Source organism: Stegodyphus dumicola, chromosome 10, assembly GCF_044657685.1.
Source record: "Stegodyphus dumicola isolate Sdum_Otavi_A_Nest chromosome 10, ASM4465768v1".
Lineage (NCBI taxonomy): Eukaryota > Metazoa > Arthropoda > Arachnida > Araneae > Eresidae > Stegodyphus > Stegodyphus dumicola.
In genome coordinates, this window is record NC_140777.1 from 185,386,524 (window position 1) to 185,402,395 (window position 15,872).

At 36.1% G+C, this 15,872-nt stretch overlaps 1 protein-coding gene across 1 annotated transcript in view; it reads right to left on the bottom strand.

Annotated features, from left to right (window-relative positions):
• The window catches only part of LOC118204847 (limulus clotting factor C-like), a 122,912-nt gene that overhangs the window by 70,019 nt on the left and 37,021 nt on the right, over window positions 1–15,872 (bottom strand). Inside the window, exons 5-7 of the mRNA XM_085825992.1 lie at window positions 14,543–14,710; window positions 10,917–11,093; window positions 4,465–4,671 (exon numbers count right to left, since the gene is read on the bottom strand). Of these exons, the coding sequence (XP_085682118.1) occupies window positions 4,465–4,671; window positions 10,917–11,093; window positions 14,543–14,710 (552 nt within the window). The remainder of the gene's footprint in view (window positions 1–4,464; window positions 4,672–10,916; window positions 11,094–14,542; window positions 14,711–15,872) is intronic.

The following is a 15,872-nucleotide window of genomic DNA, read 5'->3' on the forward strand; positions in this document are numbered from 1 at the left end:
CTGGAGTATGGGCTGCTCATTTGACGAAACTGGAAAAAAGAACTTTACTTTCAACCCTGAGATTATTTCTAGTTCAAATAGCTCGAAGCTATAGAACGTCCTCAACAGTAGCACTTCAAGTTTTAACAGGCATACCGCCAATAGATTTGGTCGCTGCAAGAGAAAATACTTTGAGTAGGGTTTTACGTCTCACTCAAGATTCTACTCTATGGGGACGTACTTACAGCACGGCTATTTATGATAAGAAGGTTAATTATCAAATTTGTCATCCAGCGGCTTTTAACCTTCAAAATTCGATATCTTTACAACCTGTTTCTTTCTCTAAAGGCATATCCATTTTTACAGATGGATCGAAAATGTCCACTGGCACAGGCAGTGGTTCATGTATCATGAATGGCATAAATTTATTACGTGAATGGCGAAGACGTTTAAATATACAAAATTCTGTCTTTCAGGCAGAATTGACTGCATTGAAAAAAGCCATTTTCTTATCTTTTGCATTTTTACAAAAAGTCACCATCTATAGCGACTCTCAATCCAGCCTCCTGGCTATCGCAAATCCTAATATTCGACATAGCCTGGTTTCTTCAATTCAGAAAGCCCTTCTAAATTTACCTGATGCAATTCGCCCACAATTATCGTGGATTCCTGCACACCAAGGATTTGTAGGAAATAAGCGCGCAGATGTTTTAGCGAAGCAGGCCGCTCAGGGAACAATGCTACCTGAACATGCCCTTCCATTGCCGCCTTCCCATTTGAAAAGATCAACATTTACTCAACTAATCAGTGAATGGCAATCACGTTGGACTGCTGCCACTACCGGTAGACAAACCTTTAAATTCTTACCAAAAGTCTCCGTTGAATATTTAACCACTTCTGCAGCCTTAACGTATTTCCTTACTGGACATGGACCATTTAAACAGTACTTATTTAGATTTGGGCTTAATGACTCAAATATTTGTGAATGTACTCTTTCTGAAGGCACTCCTGAACATTATGTATTTGATTGTCCTGATATACGCCTTCACTTGCAGAGACCACCAGAGACATCCTGGCCAATATGGCTTACACATATTACGTCAAACCCTAATTTGTATGGTAAATTAATTACAATAATTCAACAATGTTCAGAACTTTGCGCATATCGCACTTCTTAGTGTTACTGTTATATGTATTTTATGCTATTGTATTTTATTGCTATATGTATTTTATGCTATTTTATTTGCTATATGTATTTTACCTGTATATTTATATGTATTTTATTTTATTATTTATATATTTCTGTATTATTATTTTTATGTATATTTATATCTATATTTATATGTATAGTTTCATTACTTAATGCCTTCAATACTAAATTCTGTTTATTTATTTTTTGTATTCTAAATTGTTTATTCTGCAACCTTTATGCAATTATGGATAAATACCCTAACCTTGATAATGACTATGTATAAACGAGGCAACCTTCAACTTGTAACTGTGCCTTTTAGCAGATGTACTGTGATGCATATTCCTGCTGAACTTGTTATTTTAAGATACCTCGCAAAATTATCAATAAGTCGTTTTCTTTTTGTCATTTATGTATACACTCTTGAATTAATGTGCCACCTGGCAGAAGATGACTATGTATCTAAAGATGACTATGTATCACTTCTTAGTGTTACTACTATATGTATTTTACCTGTATATTTATATGTATTTATTTTTATAATTTCTGTATTTCTGTATTATTATTTTTATGTATATTTATATGTATATTTATATGTATTTTACCTGTATAGTTTAATCACTTAATGCCTTCAATTCTAAATTATGTTTATTTATTTTTTGTACTCTAAATTGTTTATTCTGCAAACCTTAATATTTAAGTTTACTTCTGTTTGCAACTATTTTGGATAAATGTCCTAACCTTGATAGTGACTATGTATAAGCGAGGCAACCTTCAACCTGTAACTGTGCCTTTTTAGCAGATGTACTGTGATGCATATTTCTGCTGAACTTGTTATTTTAAGTTACCTCGCAAAATTCTCAATAAGTCTTTTTCTTTTTGTCATTAATGTATACACTCTTGAATTAATGTGCCACTTGGCAAAAGATGACTATGTATCTATTCATTGTAACTCTGTAATTTTCTTATGATTATACAATAAATGCCCGTCTGACCTGCCAGTCTCTCCTGAGGCTGTGGGTCGTTAGTAGTAGATTTTACCACGGACTGAGCATTATTCTGATTGGATTACATAGGTCAGAAGCTTATCCCTTGGCGCCCCTTGCAGAGAACTCTATTAATATGTCCTATTATGAAAAGTCCATTACTGCCGCCTCTCACTGCAGAAATCTGAAGCGCTTTAAACTGGGGCTTTTCATTATCTGGCAACCTCCGCCCCGCGAGATGGCCACTAATTAGTTTCCCTGCTGTTTGTTAGGAGCGGTTTTAACATCCGTACCCTGGGGTGTTCTGCAGTTTCGTCGTATATGTCCTTCAGCACCGCAGTTCCAGCACTTTACGGTCGGTTTCTTGCCACCAATATTCCGTCTCAAGGCATTCAGTTGTCTAGTTAAATCATTTAGAGGAGCAGTGACTTGATCCCCTGGCTCCTGGACTTGAGCAGCTCTGACTGGATGGCGGTCTCGACGGGTGGCTTGCTGGGCTGCCTCGAATTTCATGGCGTACACTAAAGCGCTTTTCAGATCTTTAACATCCGCCATTCGCAATCCCATCCATTCGCATCCGCCACGATAGAAAATTGTGTCTTATACACCTGCCAGGATGTCTTCCCATCCTATGTCGATAGCTTCAGAGAGGGACGAGCAGGCATGGGTAGAAATTTTAAACCATCCGAAGTGCTCCCTGCCGTCGCTACGAATTTCTTTAAAGTGTCAACTTCTTTGGCGACGACAGCAGAAATTCTGTCTTCGATTTGTTGTTCAATATGTCCTTGGACGGCAAAAACTCTGTCTTCGATTTGTTGTTCAATATGTCCTTGGACGGCAGAAACTCTTTCTTCAATTTGTTGTTGAAAGGTCGAAACTCTTCCTTCGACTCGTTGCTCCACAGCCGACACTCTATCTTCTATTTCATCTTTGACAGAAGAAACCTCTTCTTCAATTTGCCCGACTTTATTTTTGACAGCTCCTATTCTGTCTTCCATAGCCTCAAATTTACTTTCTATTACGCAGGTTATTTCTCTTTTCATTTCGTCTTGACCTGCTTCAATCTTTTCTTGTACAGCTTTTATGTCTTCTTTAAAAGTTACTTGACCAGCTTCCAACTTTTCGTGAACGGCTTCCATTTCCTTTTTAACGGATCTCATCTCTCCTTTAACGGAATCTTGGCCCAATTTCATTTCTTCCTTAACGGATTTCTGGCCCAATTTCATTTCTTCCTTAACGGATACCTGGCTCAATTTCATTTCCTCTTTAATTTCTTCTTTAAATGAGGCAAAGGCTGATATTAACTGCCTTAATTTCTCTTCCATCGCTCCTGTTATTGGCATTCAAATCCCACTTCTGACACCAAAAATTGTTGCGTGCGTACGGGTTCGTTACGAAATGAATGCACAAGTCCGATGAAAAATGAACAAAAATTTATTATTATCACAACAAAAATGCTTAAATCTTCTCAAATTATCATGCAGTATTACAATATCTCACAGTAGTAATCTTTTAACTACTCAAATGTCCAGTAGAACGTAATTCAAAACAGCTAAAGAAACCTAATCCGCGAATTCGCTACAATCAACAAGAGCAGTTTTCTAAACAACAACAAACTAAGCAACTACTACAAACTGAGGTGTTTTCCTCCTTTTATAAGATTTTAAAATCACGCGCTAGAATTTTCTAGTACTTTCTCGAAATCAAAAAGAGATATTTATTTATTTAATGCACGCGCTCTTGTATTTTTAATTTTCCGGCTTAGCTTTCTTCTTTCTTTATTCGTCACGCGCTGCACTGCGTGGGAAATAAAACCAATTAATTTGTAATTTAACTAACATTAGCTTTTTAAATACCAAATTCGTAACAATATATAATATGTAGCCATGTTACTGGCCAAATCATAAGGATTTGGACTTATTTTCATCCAATTAAATAAAAATTATAATTAAATAACTAATCTTTGTGTCTGTCATAAAGCGAACTCCGAAATGGCTGTATTCTTAAAAGCAAATTGAATAAAAGTAATCTTTCTACTGAAAACGTAGAACATCAAAATTATCATTTGTTATTAATTTTATTACGTCTTTTGGTAATTGTAAATTAAAAAATATCAAGATTATTATTATTATTATTCAAAATTTTGATTATAGTCATAAGAGTATTATTCAGTTAGTGGTACTGAGAAAATTCCTTATTGTTTTTCTGTTGCTTTAAAGTAGTTTCTTCATATGATTTCTTTAAAAGTTTGTACTGATTCAGTTGAGAAGACTGCAAATTTAAAATAAATAAATTTGTATTTATGGGTACCTTTAATGCAAGAAGGAGGTTCTGATGACCAGGTTCCATCAGAAAGGCAGAAAAGGGTATCTTCTCCCATAAGCTCAAAGTAAGGCTTACAACTATATTGAACTTTTGAATCCTGGATAAACTTGCCTCCAGATTTAACTTCTCCAGAAAGGATAGTTCTGTCAGCATACTGAATATTTCCTGGATCAGGACAGAATGCTAACGGTTCTAAAAGTATATGTATATAAATCAATAGAAATTATTCTAGACACAATTTAAATAAATATAGTTTAAGCCTGTACTTTAAAATTAAAAGATAAGATTGAGTCAAACCTTAAGAACAACAAGTAATATTAAAAAAAAATGTTTTTAAAGTCAATTCTTGCTTAGGTCAACGAAGAAAAATTTTATTTTAGTCACTTTTTATTAACGTTATTAATAATTAACGTTATTAATATTTTTTCATGGTTTTAGCTACTTGCAGTTAATTTACATATGTTCTCTGAATTTAAATATTATAAATTAGTTAGCAGCAATAATAATCTTTTAATTTATACAATTAAATTTTCATAATTTAAAATTTAAAAATTCAAATTAGCATTTTTACAAACAGAGAAAATTTGTTAAATTAAAACATAACATATATTATCGATAAACAGGAATACATAAATAGGAATTGACTTTTAATATGTAAAAAAACTGTATTAACATCAAGTGTCATCCTTTACAAGTTTTAAAAATGTATTTGAACTTGAGTGGATGAATAAAATCTATTTTATTAATGATTGAAAATTTGAACAGGATATAGGGAGAGTGTGAGCTAACGGTAGGAATTTAAAAATGTATTTATTATACATATCTAAATGATTGTAAAAATAAAAGCTCTGAGTATGTAACAAGTATGATATGAAACTAAAAATTAAATGATAAAATATAACAGAAATTATAAACAAATAATAAGTACAGCAATTCCATGAAATTCATGATTTGCAATCCTAATATACAGCTATACAGTAAAAATTCTGTTTAAGAAATAATTCTGTGAAATTACAATTACTTTTATTCTTGACCTACGGTAATCTTAACCCTTCTGGCCTGCTGGTGGCGTTTGCCAATTTCAATATATCGAGGCCTATATTATGGATAGTAGAGACTGTTTTCGGTAGCATGATATAACTCATAGTGCTGATTGTCGAAGAGGTTTATGACAATTTCCAATGGCAATGGCAGAAAATTTAGCTTTTTTGGGTTTGCTGTAAACGCCATCAAGATGAGGTAGATCACAATCAGGTAGCTTCAACCGTATTAATTCACCCATTCAACAAAACATCAGAAGTTTGAAGTGGTTGCTGTGCATAACATAAGATACGACTGCACTGGATACTGGCCAATACATAAAAATGGTCAATGTTGTAAATTGGGAACTTGTGAAAGGCATTCCAGAGTCCATTGTGAAAGATGCCACTTTATTTAACAAAAGTATAAAAAATTTAAAAAAAAATCCGTATACAAAAAAATCTTGTAATGTAATCTATGTTTTATGTTTTTATGAATTTTTACCTTGAGACCTGATTGTGGCAATGGACATGCTATCTTATTTCTGCAACTTAAGTGCCAACGTGTTAATATAATGCGAGTTCTTCTAATGCCTATAAACAACATTTCTCAGACATTTTCCCCGCATCTTAAAAATTCCAGGGCTGAAAGGCTTAATCTTTGGAGAATTAACGTTTTTTGTGCTACCATTATTGATTAAATATCATGTTCTTCTCACTTAAACCATAAAATTCACTTCATCTACTTATAACAGCAATATTGCAAAATAATTTTAAAATGAGCATATTTTTAGAATTTCCGATACACAATTTCGCGCGCTAGAGATAAAAATATTTCTTGTTTCATGCAGTGTTGCCATTCCTCACTTTGAAATCCTTGAGTTTCTTAATCAAAAATTCTTTAATGTCTGAGAAAATAGGAAATAGATAATAAAATAAATTCCAAATTCCAAATTCGGGCTTCCAGATGCCCATATTCGCTGGAGCATTACGTTTTTCAAAATTGGATGGCTCTAGGTTACGTTGTTTTATCACAATGCGAGAAACATACATACATTTATGTAGATTCTTCATTATTTAATTTCTTTAAATATAATACAAGTCTGTAATAGTTGGTGGCAACAGTTTGAAAAGTGAATCGACGCAAAATGCCAAAACGAAATTAACAGCCCTCTTAACACAGAGAGGAGCAGAGTTCGGGCACTTCGCAGAAAAGCACAATCCACGGTAGATCCATATCTACGGCAACTCAAAATGATAACATACAATAAAGCCAGAGCTTTATATAAAAGAAAAATTAAAGAGGCCAAGTTAATCTCATGCAGAACGTACTGTAGTAATGTCACTAAAGCCTTTGGACCTACTCAAAAGATAACATATAACAAGGTGTTTCGTCCTACGACCCTTTCGCCTATGGTGAATAGCACTGCCTCATCCAACATCGAAGTAATCAGTGAGATCATAAATGCAGTTTTTCCTGATGATGATGAAGAGGATTTCTTAGAGGAGCAAGAGGAAGCGAGAAAAACCTACAGCATGAAATTTCGCCAAGTTACCAGAAGAGACGAAATCCCTCCTACGCAAATGGAAGTGGACAACATCATACGTACTCTGGCACCCAAAAAAGCTCCAGGTCCGGATGGAATTGATAATATCATCATTAGAGAGATACACCGGGAATTCCCAAAACTATTCCTTGCGGTCATTTCAGCTTGCTGGAAACATCAGTACTTTCCTAAAAATATGAAGTTAGCAGAAGTGGCGTTATTCCTAAAATCAGGCAAAACTCCGGCAGAACCTTCGTCTTACAGGCCAGTCTGTCTACTGCCAGCGTTTTTCCTGCAAAGGAACAACGCCCTGCATCCCAACCAATATGTATTCCGAATGGGCAGCTCAACTGAACATGCCATAAAAGACTTGATGGCCACTATCAAACAGAACAAGGATAACAATTTGCACTCACTGGTAACAGCCATTGACATCAAGGGAGCCTTTGACTTCCTTTGGTGGCCAGACGTAATAAATTTGCTGCACAACATGGCCTGCCCAACAGCCATTATTACCATCCTTCGCTCGTACCTTCACGATCGAAGTGTACAAGTTACATCAGACAGCGGCATTTATGTCAAGAATGTCTTTAGAGGGTGCCCACAGGGGTCATGCCTTGGACCAACACTGTGGAATATAGTGGCAAACTCGGCATTTCGTCAGTTTGAGAGCGTAGAATACGCTCGAATCATAGCCTATGCGGACTATTTTATGCTAGTTGTGGCAGGAAGTAGTAACCTCGATATGAGATCTCAATACTGTCTTGATCTGTTCTCCCAATGGGCCAGAGCACATAAGCTTCAGATTTCGGCAAAGAAAACTAAAGCTTTACTCATAGGACGCAGCAGACAGCTAAGACGCAACCCAAGCATTAAACTCCACGGGATACCGGTAAAATGTTTCCCCCAATTGAAATATCTTGGGCTATTACTCGACCACATTCTTGGATGCCACATGTCAGGAATCTTAAGACTCGAATTAGCATCCTAAGCAACAACATGGGACGCATGACTTCACATAAATGGGGTATCTCATCTAAGCTACTAAAAATTTGGCATAGAACCATTACAGAAAGAGTAATAACTTACGGAGCAGCAATCTGGGGTGGCGAACTTACCTCTCATATGAAAAGATCCCTGCTCTCTATTCAGAGACAGCAGCTACTTCAAGTATGCAGGGCATACCACTACTAACTAGCCCTACAACAACTAGCAGGAATTCCTCCGCTAGATTTGATAGTAGAAAGGGAGGCAGCTATCGTAAGGGTTACCAGGCTGGGTCAAACTTCAACACTCTGGGGTCATAGTTATCACCACTTGGACTACGAGGATCAAAACAACTGCAAAAACTTTCATCCAGCAGCTTTTAATCCCTCCGACAGTATCAGTATAAACGACGAACCAATTCAGAGGTACAGTAATAACCTTTTCACAGATGGCTCCAAAACTGAGAACGGTACGGGCAGCGCCTTCTGTAGACTAGAAAATGGAGTTGTAACATTCGAGTGGAAAAGGAAATTAGACTTGAACAACTCGGTATACCAAGCAGAGCTTCTAGCTATCAGTGCTGCAATTAGATATGCGAACACATGTCAACTGGAGAAATTCTCCATACTCAGTGATTCGGCATTAAGTCTGGCGGCTATCGCAAGTCAAAACAGCCGGAGTCCTTTGGTATACAGAATTCAGAAACAGCTTCTGACAATGCCTATTTCGCAAAGACCCACTTTAAAATGGGTTCCCGCTCACACAGGGATTCAAGGCAATGAAGCCGCTGACCTACTGGCCAAGCAGGCAGCCAACTGCACGGATATATTAGAAAGACCAACTAAACTTCCTTGGTCTCATATTAAGAGAACAACTTTGACAAGTCTGCTACAAAATTGGACAGAGGACAGAGGACATCCAAATTATGGACAGAGGCAGAGGTAGGACGAAGGACATTTCGCTTACTGCCAAAAGTTAACATGGAAATAAAGACCCACTGTGCTAGCCTAACACAGTTCTTGACAGGTCATGGACCATTCCCAGTATACCTGAACAGATTCAGACTTAGGGATACTCCTTTCTGCGAATGCGGAGAAGAAGGCGATACGAACCATTATTACTTCCATTGTGTACATACAAGAAACTGGCACTTGAAGAAACCAGCGGACTGTGCCTGGACAATGTGGACGAATAACACACTCAAAAACAGAATAGCCCTTGATAAAATAGAGAAAATCTCAAGGCACTGCCTAAGCAGAAACAACCGTGGATAATATTATAATGTTTCAAATGTTCAGAACTTAAAGCAGATAACCAGAATAACGCTTAGTGCCTTGCAGTTATCGATATGTAAAAACTGTTATTAGTATATACTATTCAACCTTGTTACTCTGGAGTCTTCCCCGCCGTGATGGTATATAATTCCGTTTGGTTCATGTCCGTGGTCGGAAGCCATCATAGCGGTGCACTCACTCACTCACTCTTTGCTAATAAGCTTATAAATAAACAAAAAATGTAGTACAACTCAAATTTGGATTTTAAAAACTGAAATATACAGAACTTAACTGTAACTTGCAGTCAAGCGCGAAAATTTGCTGCGTCGAACACGGTCAGTCAGATAAAACACTCTGAAGAGAATAATGTTCTCGTTTCTGACGCTGATTAAAGTAATTTAAGAAACCTGTACTTGATAAACAAACTCTTCTGACTTACAATTGTTTTCAAATAGTTGAAATTAAATATTCAACAGCGAGCAAGGAGACATTTCGTTAGCTAAATTGGTAATTAAGGTCCATCTGATTTGCCTTTGTTTGCATATATCTTTAACCTCTTTTTAATACTTCATTTTTAAGTTACGTATTTCTAAAGCAAGAGTATAAACAATAAGTAAGGAAAAAATTGTAAAGAAAATTAATCGTACTTTGTTCTTTATTTACATATTTGTAAAGCAAGCGAGTGTAACCAATGAGTTAGAAAAAACTGTAAAAAATATTAATAAAAGCTTTACTGAAAACAAGAACGGTAACAAAACTTTACATGTATCGCATTAAATCTTAGCAGGCTATCAACTATATATCTTATAAATGTTTGATTTTTAAGAGAGAAAAAACACATTAAAAAGAACTTATTGAAAAAAAGTATAATTTAATTTTTAAGAAGAGATGAATCGTCTGTTTGGACGGGATTCACTACTAATGTAATTGAGATTACTTTCCAAAATAAAAGTAATTTAATGTTCGGACAAAATCCCAAGGAACATATGTTAAAGATTTTCTAATCGATAAAAGTTTTTTTTTTTTTTTTACTCCGTTTATGATAAAATAAATTCCAAATTAGGGCTTCCAGATGCCCATATTCGCTGGAGCATTATGTTATTCAAAATACGTTATTCAAAATTGGATGGCTGTAGGTACTGTCGTTTCATCACAATGCGAGAAACATATATACATTTATGTAGATTCTTCATTATTTAATTTCTTTAAATATAATACAGGTCTGTAATAGTTGGTGTCAACAGTTTGAAAAGTGAATTGACGCAAAATGCCAAAACAGAATTAATAGAATGATAATGATTTGATAAATCTAAACGTTGATTTGATAGTACGGCAGCTGTCTTAAGTATCATTTGTGAATATGTTTTAATGGGAGCTCTTCGCTGATATTTTTGAGTTTATTGCAGAAGCAGTTTTCTTCGCAGATAATTTTTAAGCATTTTAATCATCGCTGATAATTTTTGAGTGTTGGCATGGCAGTTATCTTCGCTGACAGCATCTATTACATTGGTATAATTTGTAAGCTAAATTAGTTAAAATCCCAGGAAATGACAAAAATTTTTGTCATTTCCTTGGGTTTAATGTAATGAGAAAAGAAAAATTATTCGTACCACATATTGGAAGTTCCATGCTCCACTGTCCATTTGCCAAGCAAGCAAGCTTTTTCTGTCCTATTAGTCTATGATAAGGGTTGCATGTTATGTCCGCTGTAACTCCTTCAACCAGAATATTGGCAGAGAATGTCAGTTTTCCATTGGCTGGCGAGCTCAGGAGAGGACACCTTTTAACTAAGAAGAAAATAAACAAGAAATCGGACGGGGAAAACTCTTCATTATAACTAAGAAAGTATCACGGCCGACGCTGCCTTTTGATAATATCTGCAGCTTTTAAATTCTGCTGTCCAATTCCGCCCTAAATTAAAAAGTGTCTCTCCTAAATTTTACTGCCCAGTACGGTTCTGACGCCGTCTCTGGAAAGTGTATTTACAAACATAATTAAAAAAAACATTAAATGAGTATTAAATTTAAAAATAAATATCATGCGAGGTGTGACGCCAAAAAAAAAAAAAAAAAAAAAAAAAAAAAAGAGAGAGAGAGAGACTGTGTAGCATGAAAACAGAGTGGAGATGGCAACAACAATTTTGGTGACATCATGCCACACATCTGCTCTATCCATGCGGCCAGTTTCGGCTATATCGACTCCGCCAGTGAGGAGTACTGCGTCATTGGGTGAACACGTGCAACTGCATTGTGCCGGAAAAATGTCTAATGTAAAAACCGAACAACGAATCTTGCGAAACTTAAGAAATCAGCCACGGAAGAAACATTTCAAATGTTAACCGAGGCTTATGGAGATGAAACTTTGTCTCATGCACGTGTGTTTGAATGGCATAAGCGGTTTTCATGGAGAAGGGACAATGTGGAAGATTATGAATGTGCTGGGCGCCCCCTTGGGCGTTCATCAGGATTGAATGGGTTCCCAGTGGTCAAACTGTTAATCAATACCACTACATTGAAGTACTAAAAAGATTTTGTGGAAACATTAGAAAAAAAAAAAAAAGGCCACAGTTGTGGAGTGATGGATGGCTGTTGCACCAGGATAATGCACCCACTCACACGGCACTATCTGTCAAGCAGTTTCTGACCAGCAAAAACATTACTGTGATGGGTCATCCTCCATATTCACCTGATTTAGCTCCGTGGGACTTTTTTTTTATTTCCTAAAGTTAAATCTTACTTAATGGGAACCCATTTTACCTCAGCTGAAGCGTTTCAAGCAAAAACAGAGAATCTTCTGAAGGGCCTTCCAAAAAACCTCGTTCCAGAACTGTTACTAGCAATGGCAGCACTGAATGCAGAAGTGTGTGAATGCTGAAGGGAACTACTTTGAAGGTGATAATGTCATGGAGAACTTATTCTGTAAGTACAATGATTTATTGGACCAGTCTCGTTTTCTTTGTGTCACACTTTGTATATCAAATGCAATTGCAGAAACAGTTTGAAGGTACCAATACCTGGCATCGAAAAACATTAAATTTTCACTTCTGCAACTATCGAACCACACGTTGAGAAAGAAGTTAAATAAATCATAAAAAGAAAATACATTATGTTATAACCCCTAAAACGAGCCGCCCAACCGGTTTAGTTGTTAGCGTCGCTGACTGTCGTGCCGAAAACCCCCAGGTTCGAATCCCGTGTCGGTGCGGCACGGTAGCACTCCAAAAATGCGGCGAGCCGAAAGTGTGATTTGGTGGAAGGGTGGGAGAGGTGTTGCCCATCAGGAATTGCGGGAGGAGCTGAGCTAAATCGCATTGTCACCTGAATGGTGCTCAAGGCTGTTGCCAACGGCAGGCGTAATCTTGCGCTCCTCGCCACGAGGGCTATCTACGTCAGACAAGTGAGCATAAGCAATAACAACAACATCTAAAACGTAGAAAAATACAACAAATTTATATCACAATTCAAGTGACCAGATTTTCTGTATTCAAGCTCAAAATAATTTCTTAATACAACAAATTTATATCACAATTCAAGTGAACAGATTTTCTGTACTCAAGCTCAAAATAATTTCTTATGGAAAAATACTACTTTAAGAGTTTTTTTATGATTTTAATTGAAATTGCGGCAGAACTCTGTAATTTACAGAGTTACAGCTATTAATAATGACGTTTCCTTATTATTTGCTTCTTATATCATTTTTTTAACTTGATATTACACAAAAAGAGAAAGCTTAGTTTGGCGTAGATTCTGACTGAAGCTTTATGGATTTCGAATGCTATCGGATACAGTGCCCTGTCCTTCAACCTTACCAAAGCTTAGCTTACATTTAAAAAAATGTTTTATAAAAAAGTTTAGAAAAGCTTGGGAAAGCCTCGCTTAAAATTTGAAAAACATGGTTATTTTGCTTGAAAATCTGAAGTTTGAAAATTTGTGCATGCATGGAAATGTATTATAATGATTATAATGCGGTGTATCATAATGCAGAATTCTTAAATTGTACTTTTTCAAGTTTTATTGCCATTTTCCTCGACAGATGGCGTTATGTTCGTACTGGCTTTGCTTTATCCATTGCTTTCGGTATAAAATAGAAGTAAATATTTGTTTAGAAGTCTTGAAGTAGACATCTCAAGATCATCTCTGATTTTCACCCTGTCTTTGCCTCTCCTGGTTCTGAGCTTCGTCTGTGTGTTTAATGGACTTGTGATGTCATGCTGTCACCCCCTCTTCGCACTACTGACGCCTCCTTTCAATTGTCATTGCTTTCTACCGTCATGCGCCCTTTGGGCCTAAGTATCATGAGCCGGAAACATCGCGTAAAAGCAGAAATATGCCGGCAATATCGATGATGATGATGATGATGATGAGTAGACATCTCCCAGTCATATTCTGAGCAAAACAAAAATAGAGATGTTAAAATTCGAATATGATCTATTAAATTTTTTATTTAAACAAATTGATGAATAAATTTTAAATCGAAAATATTCCTTTATATAATTCCTTCATGCCCTTCACGTTTTGAATAGAGATGCTCAAAATCGACCTTTTACGGTATTAAATCAAAGCTGTTTGCTCACAAGAACAAAACCAGTTCTTTTTTACGACTTACCACTCACTCGCACTAAGTTTCATCAATAAGCTTGGAAACGACGAGTTAATCAAGAGCGATGTACGAGAATGGACCGAAAAAAAAATCGAACAGGGAGTGGGATTAGATACTCAATTGAACCGCTTAACTTCCACGGGCTGAATTTCGTACATACATTGTTTCTGCATTATTTGTGTTTTATTGTTCAACTTGCATTCTTAATTGTAACATCAGCCGTGCTGCAATAGTTTGCATCATTTCCTCTTCTTCAAAAGTTCAATCAGATCCTAGCTTATTCATCTCTCAAACCGCATCTCTCATTTCAGGCTTCAAGGCCCCCATTCTTTCTTCTCCTTGCCTCTGTTTCTCCTTAGCGAAATTACCATGCCAGGAAACACTTATCGTCTCTTTAAGCTTCATTCTCACTGAGCCAGCAAAATTACACTTATGTGTAATAGCTCCGGCGTATGTTTATAAGCTGAGTTGAGTGTAGAGACACCTGCATCTGATCGCCCTAGAAAGCCTACAACAAACTAAGGTTACCTAATACTGAATTTTGCAGCGGTGCGTTTCTCCTTCACTTGACATTTATGAAAATTTTATGAAATCAAATTATTCGCAGATTCCTCATAATCATCATGCATATACTTACAACAGACCGGAGGTTCGCTTGACCATTCATCATCGGGCAGACAGGTGCTCACAGCTGAACCGCTGAGTTCATAATCTTCCGGACAGCTATAAACAGCTGTAACTGGTCTGTCAGAAGGCGTAAGAGTAACTTGTAATGGATATAGAATGCCACTTGGTGGGGAACAACCTAAAAATATTTTAAACATTGAAATTCCCAGACGCATAGCGTTGAAATCTTAATTACTTAGTTAAACATTCATCATCAAGATTAACTCTTGAATCATAATTTGCGATACTTTCAGAATCATAAACAATGCCAGCAGAATTTTTGCAATAAAGTGCAATTACCTGTACTTTACATTTATTACATTGCATACTTTAACTAGTTGAGTATAACAACGACTTAAAGAATTACATAACTAACTAATTAATTATCTCCAACTAGAACTTATTTTTCTATTTTTCGCGGGTCCAAGAAAGCAAAACAGAAATAGATAAAACTAAACATTATTTACTGAAAATTAATACGCGTAGATGACAAACTAAAGCAATTTTAAACAGAACAACTGCTTCTACCGGTGCAATAACAAAATATAAAAGCTTCTTGGATTGCTTTTGATTGTTTATTTAAGTACGGGATAGCGCACAAGGGGTCTTCTCTGCCTAAGGAAAGGATGCCTTCAAAGAGGATTTTCTGAAAGGATATTTCTCGTATTAATATTACTCGAGGCAAAAAACCACGAAAGTAGCCCATTCTCTGAGATCCCAACCCGATTTGAATAACCATTGTTCAGCGGTTTTAATCCGCTCAGGTACTTGTGGGCCTTTATTTAGTTCAGATCCGTTATTATAGAAGTATGTGTTTATTTTTCTGTTAGCAAGATAATTTTTAGTGTGTTTTGCCGACAATAGATGGCATTCGATTTTCATAACTTCATTTATGATTGACATAATAAGTCTGGTCTGTGTATTAGTGTATTACATTCTATCTTATTGCTGCTATGATTTTGAGTGAAATGTGCAACTAAAAAATGTTGTGTCGTCATGTGGACGGCTTTTTCTCAATATAAAAGTGTTAAGATCGTCTTTATTGTAAATTTATTTTCGTAATTAGTATGGAATTGATTGCCCCAATGTTTTCCAACAACCTAGTTGGTGAACTGAAAGCTCATTTTGATAGCTGTATGGCCGTATGAGGTCCTTGTCATATCTAGATGATATGATATTGTTTCAGGTCCGATTTCTTAACTCGCCAAGTCTCAATAATTTATAAGGTATTTCTCCCGCTCTCCTAACGTGCCTTCGTGATTTAGTGGTCAGCACAGTGAGCCAGCATTTTAGAGGTCCGT